Source organism: Carettochelys insculpta, chromosome 2, assembly GCF_033958435.1.
Source record: "Carettochelys insculpta isolate YL-2023 chromosome 2, ASM3395843v1, whole genome shotgun sequence".
Lineage (NCBI taxonomy): Eukaryota > Metazoa > Chordata > Testudines > Carettochelyidae > Carettochelys > Carettochelys insculpta.
This window is the reverse complement of record NC_134138.1, coordinates 1568118-1585522: the sequence shown is the minus strand read 5'-3', so window position 1 is coordinate 1585522 and position 17405 is coordinate 1568118. Positions and strand designations below refer to the sequence as shown.

The following is a 17405-nucleotide window of genomic DNA, read 5'->3' as shown; positions in this document are numbered from 1 at the left end:
GCTCCCTGCAGGGCGCCCTGGGCACAGCAGCCCTGGCCAGGGGCACAGGTGCACCCCACAAGTACCGGGTGGGGAGGGGCTGGGCTCCCCCGTGCTCACGCTCTGCCCCGGCTCCCCAGACGTGGATGTGCCCCAGCCAGACGAGAAGTCCATCATCACCTACGTCTCGTCGCTGTACGACGCCATGCCCCGCGTGCCTGACGTCTCCGTTGGCATCAGAGCCAATGTGAGTGGGGCCGGGGGGCTCAGAGGCTTTGAGAGCCCAGAGTTGGGAGGGCGGGGGGGCTGGGGGCTGTGGGGATCTGGGGCTGGGAGGGCCAGGAAAGCTGGGGGCGGCGGGACTCAGTGCTAGTGGGGCAGGGAGGCCAGGGGCCAGGGGAGCCAGGGCTGGGGGGGGCGGGGGCAGGTGGGGCTGGGAGTCCGGGGGCCGCAGGAGCCAGGGCAGGTGGGGCTGGGAGGCCGGGGGCCACAGGAGCCAGGGCAGGTGGGGCTGGGGAGGCCGTGGCCGCAGGAGCAGGGGCAGGTGGGGCTGGGGAGGCCGTGGCTGCAGCAGCCAGGGTTGGGGGGGCCGGGGGCAGGTGGGGCCAGGGGCCACAGGAGCCAGGGCCACGCTCTCCCTGCCCCCAGGAGCTGCAGCTGCGCTGGCAGGAGTACCGCGAGCTGGTGACGGTGCTGCTGCAATGGATTCGCAATCACACCGCCCTCTTCGAGGAGCGCAAGGTCCCCGCCAGCTACGAGGAGATCGAGGTGAGGAGCCGGCTGGGCTGGGCTGGGCTGGGAGGTGACTCCCAGGGACGGGGCTCCAGGCACTTCCTGGCGTCGCTCAGGCCCAGCTGTGCAGCCCCACGGCTGCAGGTTCCTCTGATGCTCCTGCGCGTGGGGGCGGTGGCTCTGGGGGTGTACCTGGCCAGGCTGCAGAGCTGCTCTGCAGGGCTGTGTGACGGGGGCAGCCCTGGGCATGGCTGGGGTGGGGGGTGCGCTGCACATCACAGCTCCCAGCTTGTCCCGTCCTGACGCGGCTGCTGGCACAGGAAGAAAGGCACCAGTGCTGTGGGGGGGCCGGCTGGGTGCCCCCAGAGGGGCCACAGAGCTCCCTGGGAGAGGCGGCAGGCTGGGCCCTGGGCTCTGGCTCTCGTCTGTACTGGTGGCTGCCCTCGCCCGGCGGGGCTGAGCCTGCTGTGGGGCAGCCAGCGCTGGAGGGCCTGGCAGGGCTCAGGGCGGGCAGGCAGGCGGGAGAGGCGGGAAGGGGATGGAGGGGCTCCCCGGCGGGGCTGTGACTCATTCCTTCCACACTGGTCTCTCGTGAGTCACAGCAGTGAAAACCCACGGCCCAGCCCTCTCCCATCCTGGGCCTCCCCCCACTGTGGGGCGGGGCCGGGCTGGGCAGCTCCCTGCCCTGCAGGGGTGTTGTGCTGCGGGGAGGGGCGCCTGCCGGTGGGCTGGGGGAGTCAGGCCAGGCCTGGGCTCTCGGTAATGAGCCCCCACCTGGCCTGGCGCCCCCGGGCAGTGGGGTCTGGGGCCTTCTCGGCCTCCCGCACCCCTGACCCCCGCCTCCCCCCAGCTCCTCTGGCGCCAGTTCCTGAAGTTCAAGGAGACGGAGCTCCCGGCCAGGGAGGCCGATAAGAACCGCTCGAAAGGCATCTACCAGGCGCTGGAGGTGAGCGGCCCCGGGCAGGGCAGAGCGCAGAGCGGGGCCGACGGGCATGTCCCAGGAGCAATGCCCCGTCATGCAGGGTGCAGGGCTGCTCCCTGCCGGCAGGAGACCCAGCAGGGGGTGGCACCGGCCAGCACCCACCTGGGGCCCTTGTGTGCCCAGGGCAGAGCCCTCCACGTGGGGCCGGCCAGTGTTCGTGCCCCCTCCGGGTGGGGGCGGGTTCCCTACGTGTCCCACCTTCACGTTCTGTGTGTGCCGAGGGCTGGGCCTCGACCCCCCCAGGTGCTCCCTACAGCCCCCAGCTTCAAGGCCTGGGGGCTGGTCCGTCTAATGCCCCCTTTTGCCGGCGCAGGGCGCGGTGCAGGCCGGGCAGCTGCAGGTGCCCCCTGGCCACCACCCTCTGGACGTGGAGAAGGAGTGGGGCAGGCTGCACGTGGCCATCCTGGAGCGCGAGAAGCTGCTGCGGGCTGAGTTTGAGAGGTCTGGGGGGGCTGGGGGTGCAGGCTGAGAAAAGGCTGGGAGGTCTCGGGGGATGGGCTGGCTGGGTAAGGGCTGGCAGCAGAGTAGGGCTGGCTGAGGGGAACTGAGGTTCAGGGGTCTGGGAGCCGGGGACACTGCAGAGGGAGGGGCTGGCTGAGGGGAACTGAGTTTCGGGGGGCTGGGAGCCAGGGGCGCTGCAGAGGAAGGGGCTGGCTGAGGGGAACTGAGTTTCGGGGGGCTGGGAGCCAGGGGCGCAGCAGAGTAGGGCTGGCTGAGGGGAACTGAGGTTCAGGGGTCTGGGAGCCGGGGACACTGCAGAGGGAGGGGCTGGCTGAGGGGAACTGAGGTTCAGGGGTCTGGGAGCCGGGGACACTGCAGAGGGAGGGGCTGGCTGAGGGGAACTGAGGTTCGGGGGTCTGGGAGCCGGGGACACTGCAGAGGGAGGGGCTGGCTGAGGGGAACTGAGGTTTGGGGGGCTGGGAGCCAGGGACGCTGCAGAGGAAGGGGCTGGCTGAGGGGAACTGAGGTTCGGGGGTCTGGGAGCCAGGGGCGCTGCAGAGGGAGGGGCTGGCTGAGGGGAACTGAGGTTCGGGGGTCTGGGAGCCAGGGGCGCTGCAGAGAAAGGGGCTGGCTGAGGGGAACTGAGGTTCGGGGGTCTGGGAGCCAGGGGCGCTGCAGAGAAAGGGGCTGGCTGAGGGGAACTGAGGTTTGGGGGGCTGGGAGCCAGGGGCGCTGCAGAGGAAGGGGCTGGCTGAGGGGAACTGAGTTTCGGGGGGCTGGGAGCCGGGGGCGCTGCAGAGGAAGGGGCTGGCTGAGAGGAACTGAGTTTCGGGGGGCTGGGAGCCGGGGGCGCTGCAGAGGAAGGGGCTGGCTGAGGGGAACCGAGGTTCGGGGGGCTGGGAGCCAGGGGCGCTGCAGAGGGAGGGGCTGGCTGAGGTCCATGGGGGGGAGGCGGCTGCTGTGGGGAACCAGCCGATTGAGGACACCTCCGGAGGTGGCACTTTCCCCTCCCCGGAGCCAGGCCAGGCTCCCGCTGTGCTGGGCTGGGCTGGGTGTCCCTACCCGCCCTGGCCTCGCAGCCCTTAATGGGAACCATACGGCTGGTGAGTCACCACCCGCCGGCCCTCCCGTCCGGTGCCTCCCTCAGGAAGCGCGGCCCCACTGAGCCGAGCCGAGCAGAGCTGAGCCAAGCCGAGCCGAGCACCGACCGGGGCTCCCACTCGCCCCACACTCGCTGGCTCCAGCAGGGGCCAAGGGGGCTGTGCGCTCCCACAGGCCCGTGGCAGAGCGGGGGCAGCCCCCAGGGCATGGGGTGGGGAGGAGCTGGCTTGGCCATTAGGACTGGGGCAGGGTGTACATGAGAGGGGTTGGGACAGGGAGCTAGTGTGGGGCAGGCTTGGGGGTGGGGGACTGGACTAGGGTGCATATGGCTGGGGTGGGGATCAGGGGTTCACACAAGATGGGTGGGGGGCTGGGGGAAGGTGGCAGCAGGGATCAGTTGCTCACCTGTCCCCCCCCCCCACAGGCTGGAGCGGCTGCAGCGCATTGTCAGCAAGCTGCAGATGGAGTCGGGACTGTGTGAGGAACAACTGAACCAGGCCGACGCTCTGCTGCAGTCGGTGAGCGCACAGACCAGGGAGGTGCTGTCCCCCGCCCCCAGGACAGGCCTGTGGGCATGGGGCAGCCCCTGGGTACTCTGCAGGGGTAGAGTGGGGTGGGGCAGTGCATGCAGCGAGGCGTGGAAGCAGTGATAGGGTGTGCAGTGAGCTGTAGGGGCAGTGCTTGCAGTGAGGGGGTGCGGGCAGTGGTAGGGTGTGCAGTGGGGCGTGGGGGCAGGGTGTGCAGTGTGGTGTGGGGGCAGTAGCAGGACGTGCAGTAGGATGTGGGGGCAGTGGTGGGGTGAGCAGCAGGCCATAGGATCAGTGCATGCAGTGGGCCGTAGGAGTAGTAGTGGGGTGTGCAGTGGGGCGTGGGGGCAGTGGTAGGGCGTGCAGCGGGGCGTGGGGGCAGGGGCAGTGCGTGCAGAGGGGCGTGGGGGCAGGGGCAGGGCGTGTAGCAGGGCGTGGGGGCAGGGGCAGTGCATGCAGAGGGGCGTGGGGGCAGGGGCAGGGCGTGCAGTGGGGTGTGGGGGCAATGCATACAGCAGGGTGTGGGGGCAGTGCGTGCAGCGGGGCGGAGTCTCGGCCGCCCCCCAGTTTAACGCCCCCAGCAGAGCGTGCAAGGGGGCGTGGGGGCAGGGGCAGGGCGTGCAAGGGGGCGTGGGGGCAGGGGCAGGGCGTGCAAGGGGGCGTGGGGCAGGGGCAGGGCGTGCAGCGGGGCGTGGGGGCAGGGGCAGGGCGTGCAGCGGGGCGTGGGGGCAGGGGCAGGGCGTGCAAGGGGGCGTGGGGGCAGCGGCAGGGCGTGCAGCGGGGCGTGAGGGCAGGGGCAGGGCGTGCAGCAGGGCGTGGGGGCAGGGGCAGGGCGTGCAAGGGGGCGTGGGGGCAGGGGCAGGGCGTGCAAGGGGGCGTGGGGGCAGGGGCAGGGCGTGCAGCGGGGCGTGGGGGCAGCGGCAGGGTGTGCAAGGGGGCGTGGGGGCAGGGGCAGGGCGTGCAAGGGGGCGTGGGGGCAGCGGCAGGGCGTGCAAGGCGGCGTGGGGGCAGGGGCAGGGGCAGGGCGTGCAGCGGGGCGTGGGGGCAGCGGCAGGGCGTGCAGCGGGGCGTGGGGGCAGCGGCAGGGCGTGCAAGGGGCGTGGGGGCAGGGGCAGGGCGTGCAAGGGGGCGTGGGGGCAGGGGCAGGGCGTGCAGCAGGGCGTGGGGGCAGGGGCAGGGCGTGCAGCGGGGCGTGGGGGCAGGGGCAGGGCGTGCAGCGGGGCGGAGTCTCGGCCGCCCCCCAGTCTAACGCCCCTGGCAGGACGTGCGGCTGCTGAACGCGGGGAAGGCGCCGCAGAAGGCGGCCGAGATCGAGCGGGACCTGGACAAGGCGGACGCCATGATCCGCCTGCTCTTCAACGACGTTCAGGCCCTCAAGGACGGGCGCCACCCGCAGGGCGAACAGATGTACCGCAGGTACCGGCCAGCCCCGCCCCTGCTCCCTGGGGTGGGGACCAGCCAGAGCCCCACTCTGACTGGGGGAGGTTGGCTGCAGTCTCGCCCGGGCCCAACCAGACTCTCACCCCTGCCTCAGTTTGTGTGTGCACCCGGAGGTGGGACCCACCGGTCCGGGGCCCTCGCCGGCTCTGGCGCAGTCCCTGGGAGGCCCCCGGAGGCATCAGCCCTCTCAGGGTCACACCGCGTCTCTGGGGCCGCCCCTTGGCTCCCCCGCCTGCTGGGCCTGACCCTCGGAGCCCTCTGCACCCAGGGCCGTGCCGTGGCTCCCTGCAGCGAGTGCCCCTGGTTTGCTCCCCACGGGGCAACTGCGCCCCAAAGGCAGCCCACGCCCCACCTTCCCGACTCTGCCGTGCCTCTGGGCCCACGGCGGGGTCGCTAGCCGGCCGGTGACCGGCGCAGCCAGTCCTTCGCTGACGCCGAGACGGGACGGTCCCAGCACCGGCCGGATGGGTCGGCCCAGAGCTCTCTGACCCCTCACCAGTCCCTGGCCAGGAGCCCCCGACCCACATCCCGCCAGGCCCCTCCTCAGCCGGCAGGTCTCCCGCTGCTCAGCCCTGGCTGGCCCCTGTGCCCGGCCGTGCCCGAGCCAGCTGCGTCCTGCGCTCTGCCCGCAGGGTGTACCGCCTGCATGAGCGCCTGGTCGCCATCCGCACGGAGTACAACCTGCGCCTGAAGGCAGGCGCCCTGCAGACGAGCACGGCGGCTCTGCCCCTCGGCCAGCGGCCCCGGCCGGAGCTGGACGACGTCACGCTGCGCTACCTGCACGACCTGCTGGCCTGGGTGGAGGAGAACCAGCGGCGGCTCGGCAGCGCCGAGTGGGGCGTCGACCTGCCCTCCGTCGAGTCCCAGCTGGGCAGCCACCGGGGCCTGCACCAGTCCATTGAGGAGTTCCGGGCCAAGATCGAGCGGGCGCGAGCGGATGAGGTGAGCGGGCGGGGGGCGGGCGGGCTCGGGGCGAGCGCCCAGCGAGGGGGCGGGAGGGCGGGCGGGCTCGGGGCGAGCGCCCAGCGAGGGGGCGGGAGGGCGGGCGGGCTCGGGGCGAGCGCCCAGCGAGGGGGCGGGGGGCGGGCGGGCTCGGGGCGAGCGCCCAGCGAGGGGGCGGGCGGGCTCGGGGCGAGCGCCCAGTGAGGGGGCAGACCCTGGGGCTGGCAGCACAGCACTGGCGGAGACGCACGTGGGTGCTCACCACTCTCTGCCCCCAGGCCCAGCTGTCGCCCACCCCGCGTGGCGCCTACCGAGAGTGCCTGGCCAAGCTAGACCTGCAGTACGCCAAGCTGCTGGTGAGTGGGGGGCTGCCGGGGACCGGGGCAGGGGAGCTGCTGGTGGGCGGAGCGAAGGGGGGGCTGGTGGGGATCAGCAAGCGGGTCTGTGAGGGGCTGAGCAGGGTGTCGGGAGCAGCAAGGTGGTGCACAGCGGTGTGAGGGTGGCGGTGCGGGGGCAGGAGGGCAGGCTGTGGGCGGGGGGGCAGGTTGTGGGGGAGGCGGGGGGGCAGGAGGGCAGGAACCCACGCTCCCCGGCTCCTGGCAGAACACGTCCAAGGCGCGGCTGCGGCACTTGGAGAGCCTGCAGGCCTTCGTGGGCGCCGCCACGCGGGAGCTGATGTGGCTGAGCGAGAAGGAGGAGGAGGAGGTGAACTACGACTGGAGTGAGCAGAACCCCAACATGACGGCCAAAAAGGAGAGCTACTCGGTACGGCCTCGCCCCACGCAGCCGGGGCCTCGTCCCACGCAGCCGGGCTCACCCCACACAGCCAGGGCCTCGTCCCACGCAGCCAGGGCCTCGTCCCACGCAGTCGGGGCCTCGCCCCATGCAGCCGGGCTCACCCCACGCAGCCGGGGCCTAGTCCTACGCAGCCGGGGCCTCGTCCCACACAGCCGCGCTCACCCCACACAGCCGGGCTCACCCCACGCAGCCAGGGCCTCGTCCCACGCAGCCGGGCTCACCCCACGCAGCCGGGCTCACCCCTGTGGTGCCGGGGGCTCTCGGGGTACAGCTGACGGGGCCAAGGCAGGGCAGATTGCTTAGAGGCAGGGCTGGGTGTGGCGCCAGCCAGGGAGCCTCCACTACAAGTCACCAAGCCCGACCCGCAGCACCTCCATGCCAGGCTGGGCTCACACCGGCAATTCCCTCGCACGCTGCAGCCCCCCGAGTTCCATGGCCCGGCCCCGCCTCGCACAGCAGAGAAGTTATGGAACCAACTTCACCACCTCCACACGGGTCCTGTCCGTCCCCAGGGCCCAGCCGCACCCCCAGGGCAATGAGCACCTGGGGTCTGACCCAACGAGCGCGCTGGGCCCGGCTCGGCCCTCAGCACCCACCGCTTGCAGGTTTAGTAACGCGCCGGCAAGCCCAGCGTGAGAGTGAAATCGTTCACGCGCTCACGTGACGCGCCGGTTCCCGCGCTCCTGGGGCTGGCTGCAGCAGGGGGCGATGAGCTGCCGTCTCGCGTCTCTGGCTCCATCCTTGTTGGGCCGGGGCAGCGATCCTGCCGGGCTCAGCTCGTGGCAGATGCTCCTGGAGTGACAAGGTGGAGGCGCTGCAGGGCCCCCTTGCCCACGAGGCGGGCGCCCCATTGTTCTCCCTGCGGGGAAGCTGTCACAGGGACAGGTCACCTGGCCAAGTCCTTGTCAGCAAATCGGCCTTTGCCCGCGGGCTGGGCTGCTGAGATGGGATTGGCCCTAGTTCTGCGCACGGCTTTGCCTGGCCCGGGACCGTTTCCCTGTGGGGTGCCGCGCGAGGGCGCGCAGAGCTAGCGTTTCACACAAGCGGGGTCTCCCCCGTAAAAATGACACGACCCTCCGATTCCGCGAGTCGCCGGCTTGCAGGGGACCGCTCGCTCGCTTAGCCCCCTCGGCGCGAGCTTTGGTGCAAGCCCGGCCGGCGCTTGCCGTAATGGTTCCCCTGTTCAGTAACGTCGCCCCCGGCACCGGCACTGCTTGATGTCGCCGTGGGAGGGCAGCCGGGCACTAGGCTGCGGGCAGTGCCAGCCTGCAGGTTTCCTCTGGGACGCAGCCCAGGCTGCCTCCGAGCAGGCCAGGCCCGGCCCCTCCAGCGCCTGCGCCCCCCGAGCAGGCCAGGCCCGGCCCCTCCAGCGCCTGCATCCCCCAAGCAGGCCAGGCCCAGCCCCTCCAGCGCCTGCGCCCCCCGAGCAGGCCAGGCCCGGCCCCTCCAGCGCCTGCGCCCCCCGAGCAGGCCAGGCCCGGCCCCTCCAGCGCCTGCGCCCCCCGAGCAGGCCAGGCCCGGCCCCTCCAGCGCCTGCGCCCCCCGAGCGGACAGGCCCGGCCCCTCCAGCGCCTGCGCCCCCCGAGCGGACAGGCCCGGCCCCTCCAGCGCCTGCGCCCCCTGAGCAGGCCAGGCCTCTCCAGCGCCTGCGCCCCCCGAGCAGGCCAGGCCCGGCCCCTCCAGCGCCTGCGCCCCCCGAGCGGACAGGCCCGGCCCCTCCAGCGCCTGCGCCCCCCGAGCGGACAGGCCCGGCCCCTCCAGCGCCTGCGCCCCCCGAGCAGGCCAGGCCTCTCCAGCGCCTGCGCCCCCCGAGCGGACAGGCCTGGCCTCTCCAGCGCCTGCGCCCCCCGAGCGGACAGGCCCGGCTCTGCGCGCCTCTGGCCTGTGCCTGCAGCCCCAGCCCGCGCTCACGGCTGCGCGTCTCCGCACCCAGGCGCTGATGCGGGAGCTGGAGCTGCGGGAGCGGAAGATAAAGGAGATCCAGGGCACGGGGGACAGGCTGCTGGACGAGGAGCACCCGGGCAAGTCGACCGTGGAGGTGAGGGCACGACGCAGGGGCAGGGGCACCGGGCAGGCGGGGGCCAGGCTGTATGTGGAGCAGAGGCCAAGGGGCTGAGCAGGGCGTGGGGGGGTTGTGAGGAGAGATGTGGGGCGGCTCGGGGTGGGCAGCAGGAGAGGGGGCGACAGAGCAGTGCCCAGTGCCCACGACACCCCCACCGCGTCTCCCGGGGGTGCAGGGGCCAGGCCCGCTCTGCTGGGTGGTGGGCAGGGTTCTGTGTGGCTCCAGCCGCCCCAGGGCAGGTTCAGCTCTTGACTGCGTGGCAGTGAGGGAGTGTGCGAGGGAGGGGGAGCCGGGACCAGCCTGCACTGGTGTGGGGTGTGCGAGGGAGGGGGAGGGGGAGCCGGGACCAGCCTGTGCTGGTGTGGGGCGTGCGAGGGAGGGGGAGGGGGAGCTGGAGCTGGGACCAGCCTGCGCTGGTGCAGGGAGTGTGAGGGAGGGGGAGCCGGGACCAGCCTGTGCTGGTGCGGGGCGTGCAAGGGAGGGGGAGCTGGGACCAGCCTGCGCTAGTGCGGGGCGTGCGAGGGAGGGGGAGCCGGGACCAGCCTGCGCTAGTGCGGGGCGTGCGAGGGAGGGGGAGCCGGGACCAGCCTGCGCTGGTGCGGGGCGTGCAAGGGAGGGGGAGCCAGGACCAGCCTGCGCTGGTGCGGGGCGTGCAAGGGAGAGGGAGGGGGAGGGGGAGCCGGGACCAGCCTGCACTGGTGCAGGGCGTGCGAGGGAGGGGGAGCCGGGACCAGCCTGCGCTGGTGCGGGGCGTGCGAGGGAGGGGGAGGGGGAGCTGGGACCAGCCTGCACTGGTGCAGGGCGTGCAAGGGAGGGGGAGCCGGGACCAGCCTGCGCTGGTGCGGGGCGTGCGAGGGAGGGGGAGGGGAAGCCGGGACCAGCCTGCGCTGGTGCAGGGCGTGCGAGGGAGGGGGAGGGGAAGCCGGGACCAGCGTGCGCTGGTGCGGGGCGTGCGAGGGAGGGGGAGGGGGAGCTGGGACCAGCCTGCACTGGTGCAGGGCGTGCAAGGGAGGGGGAGCCGGGACCAGCCTGCGCTGGTGCGGGGCATGCGAGGGAGGGGGAGGGGAAGCCGGGACTAGCCTGCGCTGGTGCGGGGCGTGCGAGGGAGGGGGAGGGGAAGCCGGGACCAGCGTGCGCTGGTGCAGGGCTGGTAGGTGCTCATATCCTCCCGGCAGTGAGTGAGTCTGGCCCAGCCCCCAGGTCTCTGCCCCATGCCCCCGACGGGCCCGGCCCGGCCCGGCCCAGCCCAGCCCCACGTGCTGGCAGATAGAAGAGCTGCCCAGGCTGCAGGACCCCGCAGTCCCGGGAGGACGCAGCATGGCGAGGGTGGGGCTGGGGCGAGGCTGGGGCTGGGGCTGGGGCGAGGCTGGATCTGGGGCTGGGGCGAGGCTGGAGCTGGGGCGAGGCTGGGGCTGGGGCTGGGGCAAGGCTGGAGCTGGGGCTGGGGCGAGGCTGGGGCGGGGGTTGGGCTGGGGTTGGGGCAAGGGTGGGGCTGGGGCTGGGGCTGGGGCGAGGGTGGGGCTGGAGCTGGGGCGAGGCTGGGGGTGGGGCTGGGGCGAGGGTTGGGCTGGGGCTGGGGCTGGGACAAGGGTGGGGCTGGGGCTGGGCCGGGGGTTGGGCTGGGGCTGGGGCGAGGGTTGGGCTGGGGCTGGGGCGAGGCTGGGGTTGGGCTGGGGCGAGGCTGGAGCTGGGGCTGGGGTGAGGGTTGGGCTGTTGCTGGGGCGAGGGTTGGGCTGGGGCTGGGGCGAGGCTGGAGCTGGGGCTGGGGCGAGGGTTGGCCTGGGGCTGGGGCTGGGGCTGGGGCGAGGGTGGGGGTGGGGCTGGGGCTGGGGCGAGGGTTGGGCTGGGGCTGGGGCTGGGGCTGGGGCTGGGGCTGGGGCGAGGGTGGGGCTGGGCCGGGGCTGGGGCTGGGGCGAGGGTGGGGCTGGGCCGGGGCTGGGGCTGGGACAAGGGTGGGGCTGGGGCTGGGCCGGGGGTTGGGCTGGGGCTGGAGCTGGGGCTGGGGCGAGGCTGGGGTTGGGCTGGGGCGAGGGTTGGGCTGTTGCTGGGGCTGGGGCTGGGGCTGGGGCGAGGCTGGGGTTGGGCTGGGGCGAGGCTGGGGCTGGGGCTGGGGCTGGGGCGAGGCTGGGGTTGGGCTGGGGCGAGGCTGGGGCTGGGGCTGGGGCGAGGGTTGGGCTGGGGCTGGGGCGAGGCTGGGGTTGGGCTGGGGCTGGGGCGAGGGTGGGGCTGGGGCTGGGGCGAGGGTGGGGCTGGGGCTGGGGCTGGGCCGGGGCTGGGGCGAGGGTGGGGCTGGGGCTGGGGCTGGGGCTGGGGCTGGGGCTGGGGCTGGGGCGAGGCCGGGGCTGGGGCGAGGGTTGGGCTGGGGCTGGGGCTGGGGCTGGGGCGAGGGTTGGGCTGGGGCTGGGGCGAGGCTGGAGCTGGGGCTGGGGCTGGGGCGAGGCCGGGGCCGGGGGCGGGGGCGAGGGTGGGGCCGGGGCTGGGGCTGGGGCCGGGGCTGGGGCGAGGCTGGAGCTGGGGCTGGGGCTGGGGCTGGGGCTGGGGCGAGGGTTGGGCTGGGGCGAGGCCGGGGCTGGGGCTGGGGCTGGGGCGAGGCCGGGGCTGGGGCTGGGGCGAGGCTGGAGCTGGGGCTGGGGCTGGGGCTGGGGCGAGGCCGGGGCCGGGGCCGGGGCCGGGGGCGGGGGCGAGGGTGGGGCCGGGGCTGGGGCTGGGGCCGGGGCTGGGGCGAGGCTGGGGCTGGGGCTGGGGCTGGGGCTGGGGCTGGGGCTGGGGCTGGGGCGAGGGTTGGGCTGGGGCTGGGGCTGGGGCGAGGCTGGAGCTGGGGCTGGGGCTGGGGCTGGGGCCGGGGCTGGGGCGAGGCTGGAGCTGGGGCTGGGGCTGGAGCTGGGGCCGGGGCTGGGGCCGGGGCCGGGGCTGGGGCTGGGGCTGGGCCGGGGCTGGGGCCGGGGCCGGGGCCAGGGCTGGGGCTGGGCCGGGGGTGGGGCTGGGGCTGGGGCTGGGGCTGGGGCGAGGGTTGGGCTGGGGCTGGGGCTGGGGCTGGGCCGAGGGTTGGGCTGGGGCTGGGGCTGGGCCGGGGCTGGGGCGAGGCCGGGGCCGGGGCCGGGGCTGGGGCTGGGCCGGGGCCGGGGCTGGGGCGAGGCCGGGGCTGGGGCTGGGGCTGGGGCTGGGGCCGGGGCTGGGCCGGGGCTGGGGCTGGGCCGGGGCTGACACCTCCAAGGGCGCGGGGGCCCGTGGGCGGCCGCGGCGCTGAGCCCAGGTGTTGCTGGCTCTGTTCCAGGCCTTCCAGGCTGCCCTGCAGACCCAGTGGAGCTGGATGCTCCAGCTGTGCTGCTGCATTGAGGCCCACCTGAAGGAGAACACGGCCTACTTCCAGGTAAGGGGGCCCTACAGAGGGGCAGGATCCTGGGGGGCCACGGAGGGAGCACCCATGGGCAGGGCCGTCGCCCAGGGCAGCCGGCGGGCACAGGGGCGAGGTGCGGGGGCACCTGGCAGAGGAGGGGGCACCGGCGGGCACAGGGGCGAGGTGCGGGGGCACCTGGCAGAGGAGGGGGCACCGGCGGGCACAGGGGCGAGGTGCGGGGGCACCTGGCAGAGGAGGGGGCACCCATGGGTGGGCAGGAGTCGCTTACTGAGCAGGAGCTGTCCCTGCCCCCTCCTTGGAGCCAACGGTGCAGCCCATTCAGCCAACAGCCGGAGCTCTGCGGCCCAGTGGGAGCCCAGGGGCCGTTGGCTGGGGCTGGGGCAGGGGCAGGGTCTAGGGCAGGGGCATTCACTGGGGCTGACCCCTGTGCCCTGCAGTTCTTCTTGGACGTGAAGGAGGCAGAGGAGTTCCTGAGAAAGACGCAGGAGAACATGAAGAAGAAATACTCGTGCGATCGCACCATCACTGTGACACGCCTCGAGGATCTTCTGCAGGATGTGCTTGTGAGCGCAGCCCCTATTCCTGTCCTGCCCCCCAGCTGTGGGACCCCTTGTGAACGCAGCCCCTATTCCTGTCCTGCCCCCCTGCTGTGGGACCCCTTGTGAGCGCAGCCCCTATTCCTGTCCTGCCCCCCCCGGCGAGCGCAGCCCCTATTCCTGTCCTGCCCCCCCAGCTGTGGGACCCCTTGTGAGCGCAGCCCCTATTCCTGTCCTGCCCCCCAGCTGTGGGACCCCTTGTGAGCGCAGCCCCTATTCCTGTCCTGCCCCCCCCCGCTGAGGGACCCCTTGTGAGCGCAGCCCCTATTCCTCTCCTGCCCCCCAGCTGTGGGACCCCTTGTGAGCGCAGCCCCTATTCTTGTCCTGCCCCCCAGCTGTGGGACCCCTTGTGAGCGCAGCCCCTATTCCTGTCCTGCCCCCCCGCTGTGGGACCCCTTGTGAGCGCAGCCCCTATTCCTGTCCTGCCCCCCAGCTGTGGGACCCCTTGTGAGCGCAGCCCCTATTCCTGTCCTGCCCCCCAGCTGTGGGACCCCTTGTGAGCGCAGCCCCTATTCCTGTCCTGCCCCCCCCCGCTGAGGGACCCCTTGTGAGCGCAGCCCCTATTCCTGTCCTGCCCCCCAGCTGTGGGACCCCTTGTGAGCGCAGCCCCTATTCCTGTCCTGCCCCCCAGCTGTGGGACCCCTTGTGAGCGCAGCCCCTATTCCTGTCCTGCCCCCCCGCTGTGGGACCCCTTGTGAGCGCAGCCCCTATTCCTGTCCTGCCCCCCAGCTGTGGGACCCCTTGTGAGCGCAGCCCCTATTCCTGTCCTGCCCCCCAGCTGTGGGACCCCTTGTGAGCGCAGCCCCTATTCCTGTCCTGCCCCCCAGCTGTGGGACCCCTTGTGAGCGCCAGCCCCTATTCCTGTCCTGCCCCCCAGCTGTGGGACCCCTTGTGAGCGCAGCCCCTATTCCTGTCCTGCCCCCCCAGCTGTGGGACCCCTTGTGAGCGCCAGCCCCTATTCCTGTCCTGCCCCCCAGCTGTGGGACCCCTTGTGAGCGCAGCCCCTATTCCTGTCCTGCCCCCCAGCTGTGGGACCCCTTGTGAGCGCCAGCCCCTATTCCTGTCCTGCCCCCCAGCTGTGGGACCCCTTGTGAGCGCAGCCCCTATTCCTGTCCTGCCCCCCAGCTGTGGGACCCCTTGTGAGCGCAGCCCCTATTCCTGTCCTGCCCCCCAGCTGTGGGACCCCTTGTGAGCGCAGCCCCTATTCCTGTCCTGCCCCCCAGCTGTGGGACCCCTTGTGAGCGCAGCCCCTATTCCTGTCCTGCCCCCCCGCTGTGGGACCCCTTGTGAGCGCAGCCCCTATTCCTGTCCTGCCCCCCAGCTGTGGGACCCCTTGTGAGCGCAGCCCCTATTCCTGTCCTGCCCCCCAGCTGTGGGACCCCTTGTGAGCGCCAGCCCCTATTCCTGTCCTGCCCCCCAGCTGTGGGACCCCTTGTGAGCGCAGCCCCTATTCCTGTCCTGCCCCCCAGCTGTGGGACCCCTTGTGAGCGCAGCCCCTATTCCTGTCCTGCCCCCCAGCTGTGGGACCCCTTGTGAGCGCCAGCCCCTATTCCTGTCCTGCCCCCCAGCTGTGGGACCCCTTGTGAGCGCAGCCCCTATTCCTGTCCTGCCCCCCAGCTGTGGGACCCCTTGTGAGCGCAGCCCCTATTCCTGTCCTGCCCCCCCGCTGTGGGACCCCTTGTGAGCGCCAGCCCCTATTCCTGTCCTGCCCCCCAGCTGAGGGACCCCTTGTGAGCGCAGCCCCTATTCCTGTCCTGCCCCCCAGCTGTGGGACCCCTTGTGAGCGCAGCCCCTATTCCTGTCCTGCCCCCCCCAGCTGTGGGACCCCTTGTGAGCGCAGCCCCTATTCCTGTCCTGCCCCCCAGCTGTGGGACCCCTTGTGAGCGCAGCCCCTATTCCTCTCCTGCCCCCCAGCTGTGGGACCCCTTGTGAGCGCAGCCCCTATTCCTGTCCTGCCCCCCAGCTGTGGGACCCCTTGTGAGCGCAGCCCCTATTCCTGTCCTGCCCCCGAGCTGTGGGACCCCTTGTGAGCGCAGCCCCTATTCCTGTCCTGCCCCCCCCCCCGCTGAGGGACCCCTTGTGAGCGCAGCCCCTATTCCTGTCCTGCCCCCCCGCTGTGGGACCCCTTGTGAGCGCAGCCCCTATTCCTGTCCTGCCCCCCCCCGCTGTGGGACCCCTTGTGAGCGCAGCCCCTATTCCTGTCCTGCCCCCCTGCTGTGGGACCCCTTGTGAGCGCCTCTATACCCCATCAGCCGCTCACCTCTTACCCCGTCAGCTCCCCCACTCCTTTCCCCCTCTCCCTGCCCATCTCTGGGCCGTGTGCGTGACTGTGCCCGGCTGTGCTGGGCTGTGGTCCCCAGGACGAGAAGGAGCAGATCTCGGAGTACAAGGGGCACCTGGCCGGCCTGGCCAAGCGCGCCAAAGCCATCGTGCAGCTCAAGCCTCGGCACCCCGGCGCGCCACTGAAGGGCCGACTGCCGCTGCAGGCCGTGTGCGACTACAGGCAGATGGAGGTGAGAGCTGGGTGCACAGGGCCGCGGGGTGGCCGGTCAGCCCAGCAGCACGGGCAGCGGGCAGGGGGCTGGCAGTGGCCAGGCCAGGGGCAGGTGCAGAGGGCGGGTGCTGGCCTGGGCGAGCGCGGATGCAGAGGGCGGATGCTGGGGGCAGGTGCTGGCCTGGCCGGGGGCGGGTGCAGAGGGCGGATGCTGGGGGCGGGTGCTGGCCTGGCTGGGGGCGGATGCTGGGGGCGGGTGCTGGCCTGGCTGGGGGCGGATGCTGGGGGCGGGTGCTGGCCTGGCTGGGGGCGGGTGCAGAGGGCGGGTGCTGGCCTGGGCGGGGGTGGGTGCAGAGGGCGGGTGCTGGCCTGGCTGGGGGCGGGTGCAGGGGGCGGGTGCTGGCCTGGCTGGGGGCGGGTGCAGGGGGCGGGTGCTGGCCTGGGCGGGGGCGGGTGCAGGGGGCGGGTGCTGGCCTGGGCGGGGGCGGGTGCAGGGGGCGGGTGCTGGCCTGGGCGGGGGCGGGTGCAGAGGGCGGATGCTGGCCTGGGCAGGGGCGGGTGCAGGCCTGGGTGGGGGCGGGTGCAGGGGGCGGGTGCTGGCCTGGGCGGGGGCGGGTGCAGAGGGCGGGTGCTGGCCTGGGCGGGGGCAGGTGCAGAGGGCGGATGCTGGGGGCGGGGGCGGGTGCCGAGGGCGGGTGCTGGCTTGGGTGGGGGCGGGTGCCAGGCTTCACTGAGGCTGGTGCCATGGGGCGCCCTGGCGTCTGTGCCAGGCTGGTGCGTGGGGCTGACCCGCCACCCTGGCTGCCCTAGATCACGGTGCACAAGGGGGACGAGTGCGCGCTGCTGAGCAATGCCCAGCCCCACAAGTGGAAGGTGCTGAACAGCGCAGGTGGCGAGTCCGTGGTGCCGTCCGTCTGCTTCCTCGTGCCCCCGCCCAACCGCGAGGCGCTGGACGCTGTCAGCAGGTGCGGCTGGGATGCTGGCAGCCAGGCCCCTCCTCTCCCCTCCCCTCCCCTTCTCTTCCCACCCGCTGGGCCCCTGCCCCGCCCTCCCCGGCCCCGGCCCCACCCGCTGGGCCTCTGCCTCCCCCCATTCTCCTTGTCACGTGGAGCTGGGGGGGGCTGGGCCCTGAGCCCCCTTCCTGTGCTGGGCGGCGGAGCCCTGCGGCCGTGGGGCTGGGCGCTGAGCCGAGCCCCTTTCCCGTGCTGGGCGGTGGAGCCCTGTGGCTGTGGGGCTGGGCCCTGAGCCGAACCCCCTTCCCGTGCTGGGCGGTGGAGCCCTGTGGCCATGGGGCCGTGCCCCGAGCCCCCTTCCCGTGCTGGGCGGTGGAGCCCTGCGGCCGTGGGGCTGGGCGCTGAGCCAAGCCCCCTTCCCGTGCTGGGCGACGGAGCCCTGCGGCCGTGGGGCTGTGCGCTGAGCCGAGCCCCTTCCCGTGCTGGGCGGTGGAGCCCTGTGGCTGTGGGGCTGGGCCCTGAGCCGAACCCCCTTCCCGTGCTGGGCGGTGGAGCCCTGTGGCTATGGGGCCACGCCCCGAGCCCCCTTCCCGTGCTGGGCGGCGGAGCCCTGCGGCCGTGGGGCTGGGCGCTGAGCCGAGCCCCTTCCTGTGCTGGGCGGCGGAGCCCTGCGGCCGTGGGGCTGGGCGCTGAGCCGAGCCCCTTCCCGTGCTGGGCGGCGGAGCCCTGCGGCCATGGGGCCGCACCCCGAGCCCCCTTCCCGTGCTGGGCGGTGGAGCCCTGCGGCTGTGGGGCTGGGCGCTGAGCCGAGCCCCTTCCCGTGCTGGGCGGCAGAGCCCTGTGGCTGTGGGGCCGCGCCCCGAGCCCCTTCCCGTGCTGGGCGGCGGAGCCCTGTGGCTGTGGGGCCGCACCCCGAGCCCCCTTCCCGTGCTGGGCGGCGGAGCCCTGCGGCCGTGGGGCTGGGCGGTGGAGCCCTGCGGCTGTGGGGCTGGGCGCTGAG

General features: G+C 73.6%; 1 protein-coding gene across 15 annotated transcripts in view; it reads left to right on the top strand.

Moving 5' to 3' along the window:
* The window catches only part of PLEC (plectin), a 141799-nt gene that overhangs the window by 102482 nt on the left and 21912 nt on the right, over positions 1 to 17405 (top strand). For all 15 annotated transcript variants that reach the window (XR_012644305.1, XM_074986409.1, XM_074986407.1 and 12 more), the window contains 14 exons: positions 120 to 226; positions 628 to 747; positions 1562 to 1657; positions 2007 to 2134; positions 3660 to 3753; positions 5024 to 5178; positions 5835 to 6144; positions 6423 to 6500; positions 6748 to 6909; positions 8876 to 8980; positions 12279 to 12374; positions 12800 to 12925; positions 15319 to 15471; positions 16263 to 16417. Coding sequence is in view for 14 of the 15 variants with exons in the window: in XM_074986409.1 (XP_074842510.1) it covers positions 120 to 226; positions 628 to 747; positions 1562 to 1657; positions 2007 to 2134; positions 3660 to 3753; positions 5024 to 5178; positions 5835 to 6144; positions 6423 to 6500; positions 6748 to 6909; positions 8876 to 8980; positions 12279 to 12374; positions 12800 to 12925; positions 15319 to 15471; positions 16263 to 16417 (1885 nt within the window). In the remaining variant the exon portion in view is untranslated. The remainder of the gene's footprint in view (positions 1 to 119; positions 227 to 627; positions 748 to 1561; positions 1658 to 2006; positions 2135 to 3659; positions 3754 to 5023; positions 5179 to 5834; positions 6145 to 6422; positions 6501 to 6747; positions 6910 to 8875; positions 8981 to 12278; positions 12375 to 12799; positions 12926 to 15318; positions 15472 to 16262; positions 16418 to 17405) is intronic.